Source organism: Sciurus carolinensis, chromosome 3, assembly GCF_902686445.1.
Source record: "Sciurus carolinensis chromosome 3, mSciCar1.2, whole genome shotgun sequence".
NCBI lineage: Eukaryota > Metazoa > Chordata > Mammalia > Rodentia > Sciuridae > Sciurus > Sciurus carolinensis.
Window position 1 is genome coordinate 31458491 of NC_062215.1, and position 15775 is coordinate 31474265.

Consider the following 15775-nt stretch of genomic DNA (forward strand, 5'->3'; position numbering starts at 1 on the left):
TTTCGAATATTTAAGGGGGTTGCTTATATAACTGAATCCTCGCTTTCATTTTCTGTAGGTGTATTTTATGAATTATAGTAAAGATATGAACTTTTTTCTTAATTGAGGGCATTTTTTTAATAAAGCTGGGTGAAGATGTGAAGGTGAAACCTGAGATATAAGAAAAATAAAAACAGTTGGGGGGTTTAGAGACATTGTTTGTCTTAAGCGTGGTGGGGAGACACTTGATCAAAAGCTCTGTTTTACTACAGTCATGCTCCATTATGGGAGGTGGGGACAGGCTGGCGGGAGGATGAAATGAGTCCTCTTTCCTATTCGACCTGGTTGCCAAAATCTCTGTCCATAAGTAAACTTATCAACCTACAGGTATTGATGACCTCTGAAGTTATGAGTCAGAGCCAGAGAACAGATGCTTTGCCAAGCCCTCTTGGGGCTCACAGCTTGAGCTAAGAAGCCTTCCCTCACCCTCTGCAGATGATCCCCAAGTCCTCAGGTATGATCTTGGGATGCTTCCTCACCTCTTGGGGCCTCAATTTCCCATCTACAAAGTGGACTTCCTAGTCCAGAAGTTCCTATAAGATTTCCGTAAGATCAAGTTTGTAAGGCAGATGGAAAATTTAGTCCATGTTCGACTCTCGTTTTTGCTTGTTTGTTTTTGAGACTGGAAACGGAGAGGGTCAGCTTCTTTTCTACTTGTTTAGGGATCCTGTTCTCCAAAGCCTCCAGTTGGGTCACTTGCTTCCAGTGCCCAGCCTCCACCCCAACCTCCTTCCAGATGGCACAGTTCTGAAGAAGCACGAGGCTGGTTTGGGATGTATTTTAGCTTTGTTTTGTTTCTCAGCCCAGTGATGGGTTTTGATGTGGGTATCATTTTATTTTGAAAGCAATCTCGTTTCTCTGCAGAAGTCTGAGACAGGAGATTAAAGTGTCATGAAACAGTGTCTGTCACATATTCATATTCACTTGCACAAACACACGCCCCTGCACACTGAGACTCCTCCAGAGTGTTTCTCCAGAACGGTACCCTCCCGCGTGAGCACTGAGCCATTTAACTAAACCGGAAACAAAGCCTATTGGCGTCAAACATCTTTTCAACACTTGGACTTTTAGGCACCATTTCCAGCTTTACAAGTGCCTGATCCTTTGGGGCAAATTATTTCTTGAAAATTCACAATTTAAATCTTGCAATGAATATGGATTTTTCTCTCTCTCGAGCAAATTTACATAAAGAAAATATAAAGTAAAAAGGGAGGATTTTTTCCCTCTGTCACCCCACACACTAATCTCATTCTTAGGGATTGTCCTTACAACAAATGGCTTATAAATGTATTTTAGGATGTCTTTAGGAAGCATCTCCTTACACACAAAATAATCCCTGCATAGAGATCAAAAACAAGGGCTCCGGGACCGAACCACCTGGCTATGGACCCTGATGTAGCTCAGAATCAAGTTTGAATTGGTTTAATTTTTAATTAAAAATTAAAGAGAGCCCCCCCCCTTTTTTAATAGGGACTGTTCTGAAATAAAGAGGGCCCATTGATGGCAGGTTACCATGGTTCCCAAGGTTTCTTTCAAGTTTTTAGAAACTCAAATCTAGTCTTTAAGTAGCCTAGATCCCTTGGGTGACCACCCTATTCCAGAGTCTCTTCTTCAAATCTGGGCTCAACAGTGCCCACTGAACTCTAGTCTTTGAATGACATTGCTTCCTGTCCCCGCTGCCCAAAATGCCATCCAGCCAGAGGTCCCTCCTCTCCCGCTTGGTCTGTGACCTCCCGTTGGTCTTTCAGATCTTTCAACTTGGACATGGACTCTTGCAGGGAGCCTTCTGGATCCCCCTGCCGATGTGTCTATGTTTCATCATGGCAGCGGACACTGGAATGTGATCTTCAGTTGACTTTAACCGTGAGCTCCTCAAGAGGAGGGACTCAGTCTTCTTCCTTGCCAAACGATATATTTATAAGCAGGTCACATGCCCAGGGAATAGACGAACCAATAAGAGATTGAGAACGGTGGTCATGGGGTGGGGCAGGGGTGTCATTCTCAAGACTGCACTGCTACTCCGCTGGTGTAGAGACAGCATGAGGGGCGAGGGGGAGATTCAGAGGGGCGAAAATGTTGGGCGAGGTAGGTTCAGTGGCTGGAACCTGAGATGCACCCCACACACCTGAAATGGAGGTCATTTTCCACTTCACTTTTCGCTCCATTGAGCTCCTGTCTCTGTGTTATCTTGAGCCTCTAAGGGGATAAGGGAGACTAGACCTTATTATCTCAATAAACATTCATCCAAGGCAGCCGGAAGAGAGGGCACCAGGGAAATGTGAGCCTGAGTTGTGTGTGTGTGTGTGTGTGTGTGTGTGTGTGTGTGTGTGTGTGTTGGTGGGCTGGAGGAGGCTGGGTGTAAATTCCCTCTAAGCCCAGGTGGGGAACAGAGGATACATGGGCAACTCTGTGTGCGTTGTTGTTGGAGGAATGTTGTGGCATGTGTGTGTACATGTGCCTGCATGTGTGCACACTAGCGTGTTTGCATTCCCTTCAATAAATGCCCCAGTACCTGTGCACCTGTAGGAAGGGACGAGGACGGGTGGTGGGGACTGGGAAGCATGTCCTGGAACATTCGCAGTTGAAGTCCCTGTGAATGTGGTGATGGTCATCTTTTCACAGAGCTAGCCCTCCTCCGTCATTTTGGAGAATCCTCTTGGGCACTAGCGATGCTGTATCTGTGGCATTTCATTTTCCTCTTGTCACATATGGCGAATGCACAGAACTCAGAACCAAGTATTGCTCATTTTAAAATTTTATTGAGAGAGAGAGTGTGTAAGACGATGGCCGGAGGGAGAGGGACGGCAGAAAGATTTCCTTTCCCTAGAAAAACCTCGAGTTCTCTTACACCCAGACTGCAGCCAAGGGAGCAGAGGGCCAGGCCCGCCCACCCAGGAGAGCCCAGGGCAAAGCTGGGGGCAGCGAGGAAAGGGGAGAAGATATGCCTGCAGGCCTCGCCCCCCACCCCCAGGCTCCCCACATCAGGGCAGGCTAAACATGCAGAGGCTTCTGTCTCCAGAGCTGGAGAGAGGCGCCCTCGTTAAAACTCAGATAAACAGTTTATCAGGAGATGAATGAGCCACCGGGCTCCAGAGACGTCTCCCCTTCCCCACTGTGGAGCCAGATGGGGAGGGGGCGACAGGCGGAGCAGGGGCTGACGGAAGGGATGGTGCTGTCAGGGCTGGAACGAGCAGGCCGCAGGCCGCTCCTGCTCCTCTCAAACTTTGTTTCTGGCACTGCATGTCACGTTTACTTGTCCACTCTCCGCCTCAGCTTGGAACTCTTGGCCTCGCCTCTCTCCTTTTTTTCCTCCTACTTTCCTCTCTTCTGCACTCCAGACTTGTTCCAGCTTCACTCTCTTAACTAGAATCCCATCAGTTGGACACACAGCACGTTATAATATGGTGTGAGGCTGAGTTGATCTCTCCACCCTCACCACTGCGAGTGCCAACCTGACCAGGGTTCCCCAGGAAGCTACTAGAAACCTTTCATTCTCTACCTTAGGCCACCTCCACCCTCATCTCCTTCTGGCGGTCAAGAGAGGAAAGTGACAGCTTTGTGACTGACTCTTCCTCATTTTGCTAAGTTGGGTAAGACCAGAAATATTATAGGTCTCACCAAGAGAAAGCCCATCAGATGCTACACTTATGGGAGAAAAAGAGATGGTCAGAATCTGATAGGGATGATGTTCATATGCTTGGCACAGTGCTAGAGGTTAAAAACAGCAGTCATTATGCCTTCTCTCTTGTGGTGTTTTGTGATTCCCTGAACCCTGGTGGCAGGGAGAACCAGAGAGGTACACTGACTCACCTAGGTCACACAGCTGGTAGGTTGCAAGTTTTTGGACATCCAGTCCTATGCCCTTTGCACATCACCCATAGCTGCCTTACTTAGGCCCACTTTCTTAAGACCAAAGAAGCAGAAGATTGATTAATTATTATTAGAATCATGATGGAAATCAAGAAAGACGAATAAGTAGCCTTGGGCTTCTCTTGCCTTGATCTGGAGCTACCCAAGCAATTGCTTGAGGAAGTGCTTCAATTTTCCTTGCCCAGAACAACACCTGGGATGGGGACAGCCAAGACAAGTGGGCACTCTCATTGTTCATTCCCCTCTACCCCAGCTCTGGAGCCCCAAATTTCAATGCCTGATCAAAAAGCAGAACTGAGAATCAGACCCCCTTAGCCCACCTCCCACCCATAGCTACCTGTTGAAGGAACACACCTTCTTTGCCCTTCTCCTCAAGTTCCTTCTTCAAAAGAACCACAGAACCATGGAGAGGGGTTGGCTCTCTTCTCCCCACCGGAAATTCCAGTGCCCCGCCCTCACTCCCAAAGGCTGGCAGTCATCAAGCCGAGCTCAGCTGCACCTGCTGAGCAAATAGCAAAGAGACCCTTGGGTGCCGGAGCTGATTTCAACAGCATTCCCACCCTTCCACTCTCTTGCTCAAATCTGAGATGATTGGCCAATTGAAGGCAGTGGTTTTCTCCAAAGAACTAGCATTGGTTGAATGACTACTGTTTGGTCTATGTTCTGCCCCAGGCACAGAGTCTGCTAGACATCCTTTGCCTCCGGTATATGGTGCAATTGTGACAGGTGTGTTTTTCCATCTTATAGATGAGAAAGTGGAAATTCACAGTGGCTAAGACGCCTGTGTTGAAGGACCAGGATTCCAGCCTTAGTGTACCTGGTACAAAAGTCTTTTCTGTTGAACAAAAAAAAAAAAAAAAAATTGTACTAGGCATTGGACCCAAGGCCTTGCACATGCTAGGAAATCGCTCTACCTCTAAGCTACACCCCCAAACCTTCTTTGTGTTGAGTTCCCCTGTGTATGGCATTTCTTCCTCCACTTCGCATGTCCCCAGAGCCTTTGGCTAAACCTCATGGTTCTGTCTTCCTGCAAACTCATATTCTATGTCTCAAACTCCTTGCTACTCAGATAAATACATCCTTTTTTCCTCATCAAGTTCAGCTAGAGCTCAGCTCTGCCATTAAGGTATGGGTTGTGTTTAGTCTCAAATAATAACATCCCCAGATACTCAAGTATATGTGCTAACCCCGGAGAGTGGAGAGTGGGGGGAGGGGTTGCAGAACCCCACCGAACAGGGGCAAGTGTGGCTAGAAAAATTTACAGCTCATAATATAATTGCTTTGACTTCTTTGGGGTCATCAAAACATATTATAAAATTTCAGGCAATATTCAAAGAAGAGCATGAAATTGTTATATTTATCAAAAGAGGCCATGGGTTAAAAACAGGTATACAACATCAATCTACAATCAGGGATTTATATATTTTTCCCATCCCCTTTTCATATTTTCTTCCTATGCTTGCCATCTCACCCCTAACTGGACTGCATAAGTCTTCAGGGGTAGAGAAGAACTACAGGTTTTCTCTCCTTTTTGTCTTTCCCCTCTTCTTCGTCCAGTGGACTTTCCATAAACAAGTCCCCCAATCTATTCTCAAACATGGTTTGTTTTTCATTCCCTTGTTGTTCAGTCAAATCTACCCAGTCTGCAACCAAAGGCCCTGAGTAGATTTGAAGCAGACAAGAGGCAGCATTGATTTAACAGAAAACAGGACAATAAAATATCACTAACTGCAACCTAACCATCTCAGGAGGGCTAGGTTAGAATTTAGTTTTTGTACTCTTTACTGAAAAATTATTTATGTAGTTAATTCACAGCAGTGACAAAATTGTTCTGAACAGTTGATCTTTATAAGACAATAACTAATGCAAAGCCCCCCCAAAACACATAAAAAATAAGGAGTGTGATTAAGAACCTACTATGTGCCAGGTGCCAATTCCAACCACCAATGGGTTGTTCTTATCTCCAGCAGTCATAAAAGCAAGATCTCCTTTTGGGCAGTGCCTCGTGAAGTCTAATTCTACTTGTTATCTAGACTTGGAAGTTGAGGAAAATGTGTTCAACTGAAACTGGCATCCCTCCTAATTGTGCCATGCAGTCCTTCTTCCTTAGACAGATGATTAACCTTTTGGAGGGATGGAGGCAGGTTGAAAGGAAAAATCAGATCTTTGTGGAAAGACAGGGTAATTGAAGCTGTCACATTGGGACTTCCAAACTCCCACTCCATGGAATCCTGGAGAATGTCCAAGTGATCCACTCCAAGTCTCTCTTCTCCATCTCAACCCAGACTCCAATCACATCCACCACAAAGGAAACTGCACTGGGGGTTTGAAGTTTAGGTTCATCTCTTCATTCATGGGGAAATTATCTGGCGGTGTCATTCAGTTCCCCTCTCCCATCAAAGGAAACTGCTTCTGAAAGAAAAAGCATCACACAGGTTTATTGAGAATCGCAAAACATACACCAACTCCCAAACTAAGAATTACAGTGCCACAAAAGTGAATTGTCCAAGGTTAACATAGTTATATCAAGGTGGACCATAACCAGAACTCAGGTCCCCTACCGCCAGTTCATCTTTTAAGTCTCTGGTCCCCGCTCTGCCCACTGAAGCTGATTTATCCTGGGCAGAAGATGCAGCATGTATTCTTGTGAAGTTTGAGGGGCTTGGAGAGGTATCTCAAGAAGTCTGTTTACACTGAGGGCCTGGAGAGCTTCGAGAAAACATGCAGAACCAGAAAGTACCGATCAACAAACACAGACATACAAATATCATATGGACACAGAAGCACAAACCCAGCTATACAGAGCGGGCTTCTCTGGGTCACCCCTCCAGCACCACGTGTAGGGCTTGCAACAGGCCAGCAGAGGGCGCGCCGCCCCCAGGGAGACGAGCGACCGAGGTGCAGAGCCGGGCGGGTTAGGGGAGCCGCAGGCGAGCCGGACGCGCCCCTGCGGCTCGGCCACTCAGGGTGCAGGACCCGGCCAAGGAGGAGGAGGAGGGTGAGGAGCGGACCCCCCTCGTGGGCCCGGGGGCAGACGGGCAGGAGTGCTTCCTAGGAATTACATCACGCTGCGCAACGCTGCGGCTCTTGGACTCCCCCAGCGCTTGGGGAGGGGGGCGCTGTGTGTGGAGCGGGGGGTGCGTGTGGTGTGTGTATGTGTTTTGGGGGGAGGGGACTTAAACCGAGCCCGGGAGAGGAAGGCGAGTCGCACCCGGGGAACGCTTCATGCACATGGGAGAAATTTCTTGCTTAGAACTGCACTGAGAAACGAGCCCCCTGCACCTCCACGCCGCTCCCCTCCCAGTGCAAAGCACCCAGCTACTGAGAGCCCCCCACGCCAACTCGAGCACCCCCGACACCGGCCCTGCACCCTCCAGCCCGGCTCCAGCGCTGCTGCGAGCTTTCCCCGGGACTGGCCCTGGCGGGGCGCCTAGAGCCCCAGTTGCATTGCTCCAGGAGAAAGGAGGGGGGCGGTGCATTTTGCAGGAGGAGGAGAAGGGGGGTGGGTGGTGGGGGAGAGAGAAAATTGCGCGGAGACCTGCCAAGCGCCACCGCCGCCGCCGCCGCCACCGCCGCTGCCGCCGCCGCCGCCGCCGCCGCCGCCTGTGAGCTCCGGCGGGCAGCCGGACTGTCGGCTTCCCGGGGCATCTGGGTCCGGCGGGGCACAGCCCTGGGCGCTGCCGAAGCCGCCGCCGCCGCCGCCTCCGCGGCGAGTGCAGGCGGCTTCCCCCGGAGCCTGTGCCGCTCCGGCTCCTCGGGGGTGGAGAAGTGGGGGGTGGGGTTGTTGTTTGGGGGGAAGGAGGGGGAGGGGGCAACGCCGAGAGAGTCAGTGGTTTCCATGGTGATGGAGCTGAAAGTGCAGGAAATTTAAAGGCTTGGACCCTGCGAGACAGACAAACCGGTGCCAACGTGCGCGGACGCCGCCGCCGCCGCCGCCGCTGGAGTCCGCCGGGCAGAGCCGGCCGCGGAGCCCGGAGCAGGCGGAGGGAAGTGCCCCAGGACCCGCTCGGCCAGCGGCGCTGCACAGAGCGGCAAGACGAGGAGCAGCGAGAGGAGGAGGAGGGGAGAGCGGCTCGTCCACGCGCCCAGCGCCGCCGCCGGCCCGGGAAGGCAGCGAGGAGCCGGCGCCCCCAGCGCCCCGCGGTCGCCCTGGAGTAATTTCGGATGCCCCGCCGCGGCCGCCTTCCCGAATAGACCCGAGAGAGGAGTTGCGGCCAACTCGTGTGCCTTTTTTCCACCCCGGTGGGAGCCGGCGCTGCGCAAAGGCTCTGCTCGCGGCTCATGCTGCCGGCCCTGCGCCTGCCCAGCCTCGGGTGAGCCGCCTCCGGAGAGACGGGGGAGCGCGGCGGCGCCGCGGGCTCAGCGTGCTCTCCTCCGGGGACGCGGGACGAAGCTGCAGCCCCGGGCGCGCGCCGGAGGCATGGAGCGCTGCCCCAGCCTGGGGGTCACCCTCTACGCCCTGGTGGTGGTCCTGGGGCTGCGGGCGGCACCGGCCGGCGGCCAGCACTATCTCCACATCCGCCCAGCTCCCAGCGACAACCTGCCCTTGGTGGACCTCATCGAACACCCGGACCCTATCTTTGACCCCAAGGAAAAGGATCTGAACGAGACGCTGCTGCGCTCGCTGCTCGGGGGCCACTACGACCCGGGCTTCATGGCCACCTCTCCCCCTGAGGACCGACCCGGCGGGGGCGGGGGAGCGGCTGGAGGAGCCGAGGACCTGGCGGAGCTGGACCAGCTGCTGCGGCAGCGGCCGTCGGGGGCCATGCCGAGCGAGATCAAAGGGCTTGAGTTCTCCGAGGGCTTGGCCCAGGGCAAGAAGCAGCGCCTGAGCAAGAAGCTGCGGAGGAAGTTACAGATGTGGCTGTGGTCGCAGACCTTCTGTCCGGTGCTGTACGCGTGGAACGACCTAGGCAGCCGCTTTTGGCCGCGCTACGTGAAGGTGGGCAGCTGCTTCAGTAAACGCTCGTGCTCTGTGCCCGAGGGCATGGTGTGCAAGCCGTCCAAGTCCGTGCACCTCACGGTGCTGCGGTGGCGCTGTCAGCGGCGTGGGGGCCAGCGCTGCGGCTGGATTCCCATCCAGTACCCCATCATTTCCGAGTGTAAGTGCTCGTGCTAGAACTCGGGAGCCCCCTGCCCGCACCCGGACACTTGATCGATCTCCACTGACGCCACCTACACCGACTCCAACCAGTTCCACCACCCTCTAGCGAGGGTTTTCAATGACTTTTTTTTTTTTTTTTTTTTTTTTTTTGGCTACAGAGACCTAGCTTTCTGGTTCATGTAATGCACTGTTTAACTGTGTAGGAATGTATATGTGTGTGTATATACGGTCCCAGTTTTAATTTACTTATTAAAAGGTCAGTATTATACGTTAAAAGTTACCGGCTTCTACTGTATTTTTAAAAAAAAATAAGCAAAAGAAAAAAAAAAAAGAACAGAGAAAAGAGAGACTTATTCTGGTTGTTGCTAATAATGTTAACCTGCTATTTATATTCCAGTGCCCTTCGCATGGCGAAGCAGGGGGGAAAAGTTATTTTTTCTTAAAGTACAAAGAGAGGGGGGAACTTTTGTAGAAGGACTTTTTAAAAGCTATTTTCCATTCTTCGGAAAGTGTTTTGATTTTTCCTTGGACCTCGAAGAAGCTATAGAGTTCAATGTTATTTTACAGCTATTGTAAATATAGAGAACAAATGGAATGACTAATCATTGTAAATTAAGAGTATCTGCTATTTATTCTTTATAATATCCCGTGTAGTAAATGAGAAAGAAGTGCAGAGCAGGATTAAAGAAAACCACTAAAACCGACTGCGCTCCACACTGCGATTCTGTGTGTTGGTGATTGATGGGGGCGGGGGGGGGCGGGAGGGGGCGGGCAGGGGATGCCGCCGTGCCTACTACGCCTATTGGGAGAAGGGACTCATCTCCTTGGACTCCCCTCCTGTGGTATGATGGAGGTGACTGCTGAGTTTTCCAATGGGGAGGGGGCGTTATTCTCAGACCCTCTTTTAAACATCACGTGGCCTCTGCCCAGTCTCCCAGCATTTTCCCCTCATGTCACCAAAGCTCGGGCCTGTAGTGACCTCGACACCCAGCCGGCCCCCTGGAGCTGACCCCAGGCTGGGCCGAGGGGCGGGGGGAGGGTGGGCGGCCGCTTTGTCCTGCCTGACAGGCCCTTCACAATGGGGACACGTGTCTTTCACACCTACCCTGGGGGCGGAGTGCCGCTGAAACTTGACCCCCGAGGAATGGGGGGGGGGGGATCAGAGCGCGCCCACCCAGATCCCGCCACCCCTCCCGTCTTGCCCCCCCAACCCAATATCCAGCCCATGTTAACCCTTTGCACGCCCGGAAGCTAAGGCTGTTGGAGTTGAGGTGATCCCTTGGAATCAACAACGCACAGCCTTGGTGATCTTGCAGACCCGAGCCCCAGAAATCCCAGGACTTCAGCTGGAATTGCGAGGGGTAGCTGGGAGATTTGACACTCACCTCCGCCTCCCGCAAGACCTAAGGAAGACATTGAGGTCCAGGGTTTCGGGGAGGGGGTCTGATTTGGAGGTAAAACTCGCCACTTCTGGGATCTGCTTTTGGGTACGCCCCCACTCTGGACACTTACTCCACTCGGGCGGGGAGGGGGAGTTGGAATTCAGAATCCGGATCTTTGCGCTTTAGGATTAGAGACAGAGGGTGTGCTCTCTTAAAGAGACGCGCCAACATCAGCCCACTCCACCCCGTAAAAAGCCAACTTCTTAGGAGCTGCGCTTGACTCGCGTGAGTCCCTCCGCCTCAATCCCGGGTGGCGCCCATCGGCGCAGCTCCACGTGGGCCCGCTTCCTGACACTGCTCCCCGCTCCCTTTATTTATCTTGGACTCCAAAGTCGCTCTCCTTTGCTCCCTCCCTACCCCCGCCCCGCCGGCCACCTCCTCGCGCCTCTGTCCTACCGCCCCCCCCCTCCGAGTCCGGAGTCCCGACGAATCTATGCTAATTATTTCAAACCTGCGCTCGGTCCCCAGCGCAGTCTCAATGCCCTCGGCCCCGCCCGCCCTGTCCCTCCAGCCGGGCGCTTTCTTCCCTCCCGACGCAGCCTCGGTGGCTCCTCATTTCAATAGCCTGGCCCGGGAGCCGGAGCCCCCTCCCCGGCGCTGCCTCCGTCAGCCGTGGGACAGACGTTAGGGTATTCATTAACTGAGAGCGGAGGAATAACGGCATTATTCCCCCCAGAGAGGGCACCCTGCCCCCGCGACTATCTGAGGCTTCATTGTAAAAGGATTAAAAGTTAAAGACCTCCATCTTATGATTCTTTCATTTAATCTTCCTGGCGCCTGGGAGACACGCTGGATGGATGATGGCTTTTAAAATATTCCTAATGTCGGCTACCTTAAGACTCCAAGCCGGGCAAACAAACGTAATTTATTTCCAGAAGAAAGGGGATATTGAGATGTTTAAGTTTATGAACCGCCGTCCCCATGTATATTTGTTAAGTTCTGACAAATACCCAAATAACGTTAAAATCAGCCATTCATCACTTATGAATTTATGCAAAACTTTCTGTGCCCCGGGCCAATATTTTTTTAGACAGAGTTTCACTTGCGAGGGGCGGAGGAGGTGAGGAGCAGGGAAGAGGAGGGGGTTTGGTGGGGGGAGCCGAAAGCAAGAATTTTCATGCCTGGTAAACACGCGAATTATGCGAAGAGAGTTATTCCCAGCTGGGCGGGCAGCCAAAACTCGGAGAGCGCGCCGAGGCCAGCGCCCCCACCCCCACGTTGGCAATGTCATTGGATTACAATGCGAGGTCTTCCCCTCAGCGACGCCCCCTCCTCCCTCCGCGGGCCCGCCCGCCCGCGCCCCTCCTCCCCACCCCTGCCCACTTGGAAAACTCGCTTGCAGCCGGCGAGCTTCTCGGCTTTCAGAGCAGGAGCCAGCGTGAGCTGGGAGGACCCGGGCTGCAGACGTGACAGGCCACAGACCACCGGACTGACAGACCCGAAGTGTAGGCGCAAGGCAGTTCCCGGCGTGAAGACGGGACCCGTCAGGACTCAGGCAGTCCCAGAAGAAAATAAGGATGTGCTGGTCCTGGAACACGTGCCCGATGCACAACCGGTTACATCTCCACTATGATTACTGTTGATAACACTGTAATACTAATAATAGCATCCATGAGGAAAGGAAGAGAGAGCGCTGAGCAAAGAGGCAAGAAAACTGTCCCCCCGGGTCACAGAGTGCCTATCACCCATAAGGGGAAAAAGTGCTCTAGGTGTGTGTCTTCTGTGGCTTTGACAGCGAGTATCTATGAATTTATACAGCTGCTGGGGGACACCTTCCCAGGGTGGAGATCAGTAACTATTACAGATACATGCACATCAACATTTTCAAATCCTGGAAGAGAATGAATGGCAAGCTGTGGGAAGCCTTCACAGCCTCCCATCATGATTGTGAGAATACACTCATCTCTTTTTTTGCAACCTTTCCCTTGATTCCTTCCTTCCACCCTCTCAACACCCTGCCACACACCACACACCAGCAAACTGAGGCCAAATTTCCAGGGGAAGCCAGCCCACTCTATGAAGGGCCCTCTGGCCCCCTGAGTCTGGGAATAAGATCTGGTTCCCGGTTGAGCTGGAGAAGTCAGGGGTCCATTATCAGTCTTGCTTCTGAGACTCCTGGGAAAGGGGGTTGAAGTTTAGTGGCAGCTGCAGGAAGAAGCTGGCTGTGTATTAAGAGCTCTTAGCTGTGCTTGATGGGGACAGCAGGGGGAGGGCCCAGCCCATATTGGTATTTTGAAGGGGGTGATTCATCCTTTTTCTTTAATGCTCTTGGAATGTCAGGGCTGGAGGGGAGCTTAGATTCCATGCCCACCGCTCAATTTACCAATGAGAAGACAGAGTTCTGCAGCCACTTGCTGAAGATCACACCAATTAATACAGTTGGGGTTGGTTAGGTGGTCTCCATTGTGCTTCTTCACTGATAGCTCGCTCTCTCTCCCTCTCTCTCCTCTCCTCTCCTCTTCTCTACCCAGTTGACATAATAACAATCCACAAGCTGATCAACCCTTTCTGTTGTACCTATTCAGCAAGCATTTATTCATAGTTTGTTACATGCCAAACGCTGTGCTAGACATTGTCATCTAAAGTCTCTAGTTTTTAAATAAGGAAACTGGAACTCAAGAAAATTTAAACATCTTGCCCAAAGCCACACAGTAAGTGGCACAATTATAGTCAGAATCCAAGCTACCACCAAAGCCTATGCTTCTTCCAACTATTCTTTGCCTTAAGGACTCAAACACCTGGTTTGGGAAACGTAGCGCATGCTGTTTGGGAGACAGAGTGCATGCTGCACTGTGTGCTGGGAGGTCTCAACTCAGGCTCTGTGGGATTCATACCTGGTAAGGTACACAAAATGTTTTTATGTACTTTGGTATGTACAAATTCTTCCCCTCCACTGTGATTAATAGTGGAGCGTCCAATGCAATAGAGGAGGTAAAAAGTCAAGAACAGAGTAAATGAGAAAAGAGTTAAATCATCAAACAAACCAGACCAGAAAGAGGAGGGCTCACTGCTGAACTGGGGCAGTCAGAGAAGGCATTTAACTAAAGTCTCAAAGAACAAATTGAATGTCAACCCATTGAAGTGAGGATCAGGGAGGGAAGGGCATTTGGATGGAGAGAGCAGTATAGGCATGGTGTTGGAAAAGTATTTGTGTGTTTGGGAAACAGCTCAAACAAACTTTAGCGTAGGATGAATTTGTGCTGAGGAGAGCAACCAATAAAGTCTGAAAAGCAGGCTGAAGCCAAATTAGGGAAGATTTCTAATGCCAACTATGGGTACTAGACTTTTATTTCTCAAGCAATAGGGAGCCATTGAGAGCTCTTGAATAGGGCAGAGACACCATCAGAGCATGACAGCAAAAGACATAATTTACTCATTCAGTAAATATTCTTCAACACTGTTCTGGTTTTCTACCAGTTTATAAGAAGCTACACCAAAATTAAGTCTTAACCATTTTATTTTGCTCATGATTCTGCAGGTCAGGAATTCATAAAGGATTTGACTGGACAGTTTGTCTGTTATACTCACAGTGTCAACTGCGGGCTGGAGGATCCCCTTCCAAAATGGCTTCTAGCACCTGAGAGTCAGCCAGGACCCCAGCTAGTATGTTGCCCAGAGCCCCTCAAGTCACTTTTCACAGCCTGATGGCTTCATTGGAGTTAGACTTATTTGGTAGCTTCTGGCTCTGAAACTGTCCCAAGAGGCCTGAATGGAGGCTGCGGGGCCTCTTATGATGTGGCCTCCAACGTCCCAACCGTGTTTCCACCTCAGTCTATTAGTAAGCAAGTCTCCAAACCAGCCCACCTTATTTAAGGGTGAGAACCACCACAGAGCAGCAGGGAATTGGGATCATCTTTAACCTACCTCATAGGAGGCAGTTCTGCATTGTGTGCCCAGACACATACATGAAGAGAAAGCCATCTTCAATATATGTTTGGTGCCAGTGTCCTGGAGGGACAGGAGATTTGAATAGAGGCTGCTGGGAGGTTAGTGCTGAGGTCCATGCTTGAGCAGCCTCAGTGCCAATGAATGCAGACATCATTGGCCAGAAGACTGGAGAGGACTTGGTGACTGCTGACAGGATGTGGGACTTAAGGGAGACACCCAATGACCCTGATGTTTCAGTCCTACACAAGACCAGGCAAAGAAGAGGAATCTCGGCTGAATGTGTTCTGCTGCTCCTCTGCCCCACCTCCACAGTACAGTGCTCCCCATGGTAGTGCTCAGGAAATGCTCACTTCACTGAGTCAAGTGAAGTGAACTGACTTGAGAGGCCATAAGACTCTTCTGGATGAGATTCTTATTAAAAAAAAAAAAAAAGTAGAAAGGTAGAACCACAATCTGCAAGACCAACTGAGAGATGGCTACTGTCATCTAGTCCTGAATACAGTGCGATCAGGAGGAAGTGGGGGACAAAGACAAAACTGAAATGTGTTTTAGAGGAAAGCAGAAGTTGGATCCAGCCTGTATTTTTTGGAGAAAGCAGGAATTTGCTGACTTTGGGAAGAAGTTGTCCCCTTTAAATAAAACATGCCTCTTTGTATCTCTGCAGTGGTCTCTTCTCCTCATTACACACTTCACTCATCATATTACCTACTAGGACCATTGCAGGCACTTGCAAATCAACCAAGATCCCTAGATTAGAGATAAGGAGGAGGTTGAGAATAAAAAGCAAATTTTGATTCTTTTGAAATGAGAAGAAGAAGCCTAGAAGGCAACTACATACAGAATTTGGAAAGACCATCTGAATATTTAAACTGGGATGTCCTTAAGGTCCTTTACCCTCTTCGTTGGACTGTCAAAATTAAGGCTTACCACAGTTAATTGACCTGTCCTAGTTCCCATTATTTTGGGTCAGAAGTGGCGCTAGACAACACTTCCAGATTTCCAATTCAATCCTCCATTTACAGTTGTTATAAATGTAAACAGTGTTAGAATTTTAAAAGCACTTTCAAGCACATTATTTTATTTTATTTGTAGTACCGGGATTGAACCCAGGTATACTCTACCATTGAGCTATAGCACAGCCCTTTAAATTTTTTTTTTTTTTACTTTGATACAGGATCTTACTAAGTTGCTGAGGCTGTCGTCAAACATGTGATCCTCTTGCCTCAGTCTCCAGAGCCACTGGCATTACAGGCACATGCTACCATGCCTGGCTCAAGTGCTTGATTTTACATGAAATGAGATGTTGAAACTTCTAAGTATAGGAGATAGATCTTTCTTACACCCAGAGCCCTGCACAAGGCCTTTCCCCTAACAGCACTTAACAAATATTAACTGGAGGAATAAATGTAGACAGGCTCATTTCACAGCTAGG

At 50.6% G+C, this 15775-nt stretch overlaps 2 protein-coding genes across 4 annotated transcripts; one reads left to right on the top strand and one right to left on the bottom strand.

The window, feature by feature from the left end:
- Window positions 1-5253: 5253 nt before the first annotated feature.
- Window positions 5254-8442, bottom strand: LOC124980370 (serine/arginine repetitive matrix protein 1-like). 3 transcript variants are annotated; one of them, XR_007107793.1, is made up of 3 exons: window positions 7448-8442; window positions 6471-6610; window positions 5254-6321 (listed from the first exon to the last, which is right to left on the bottom strand). XR_007107793.1 is itself a non-coding variant. In XM_047545858.1 (3 exons), exons 1-2 carry the CDS (start codon window positions 8190-8192, stop codon window positions 6485-6487), a joined length of 879 nt encoding a protein of 292 aa, XP_047401814.1. In that variant the 5' UTR covers window positions 8193-8442; the 3' UTR covers window positions 5254-6321; window positions 6471-6484. The 3 variants fall into 3 exon arrangements, 2 of the variants coding, with proteins under 2 accessions (XP_047401814.1, XP_047401815.1); XM_047545858.1 differs by having other exon boundaries at window positions 6471-6618; XM_047545859.1 differs by lacking the exon at window positions 6471-6610.
- On the top strand, window positions 7736-9109 carry Nog (noggin). Its single transcript, XM_047545860.1, has one exon. The coding sequence runs from the start codon at window positions 8330-8332 to the stop codon at window positions 9026-9028; it is 699 nt and encodes a 232-aa protein (XP_047401816.1). The 5' UTR covers window positions 7736-8329; the 3' UTR covers window positions 9029-9109.
- Window positions 9110-15775: the final 6666 nt, after the last annotated feature.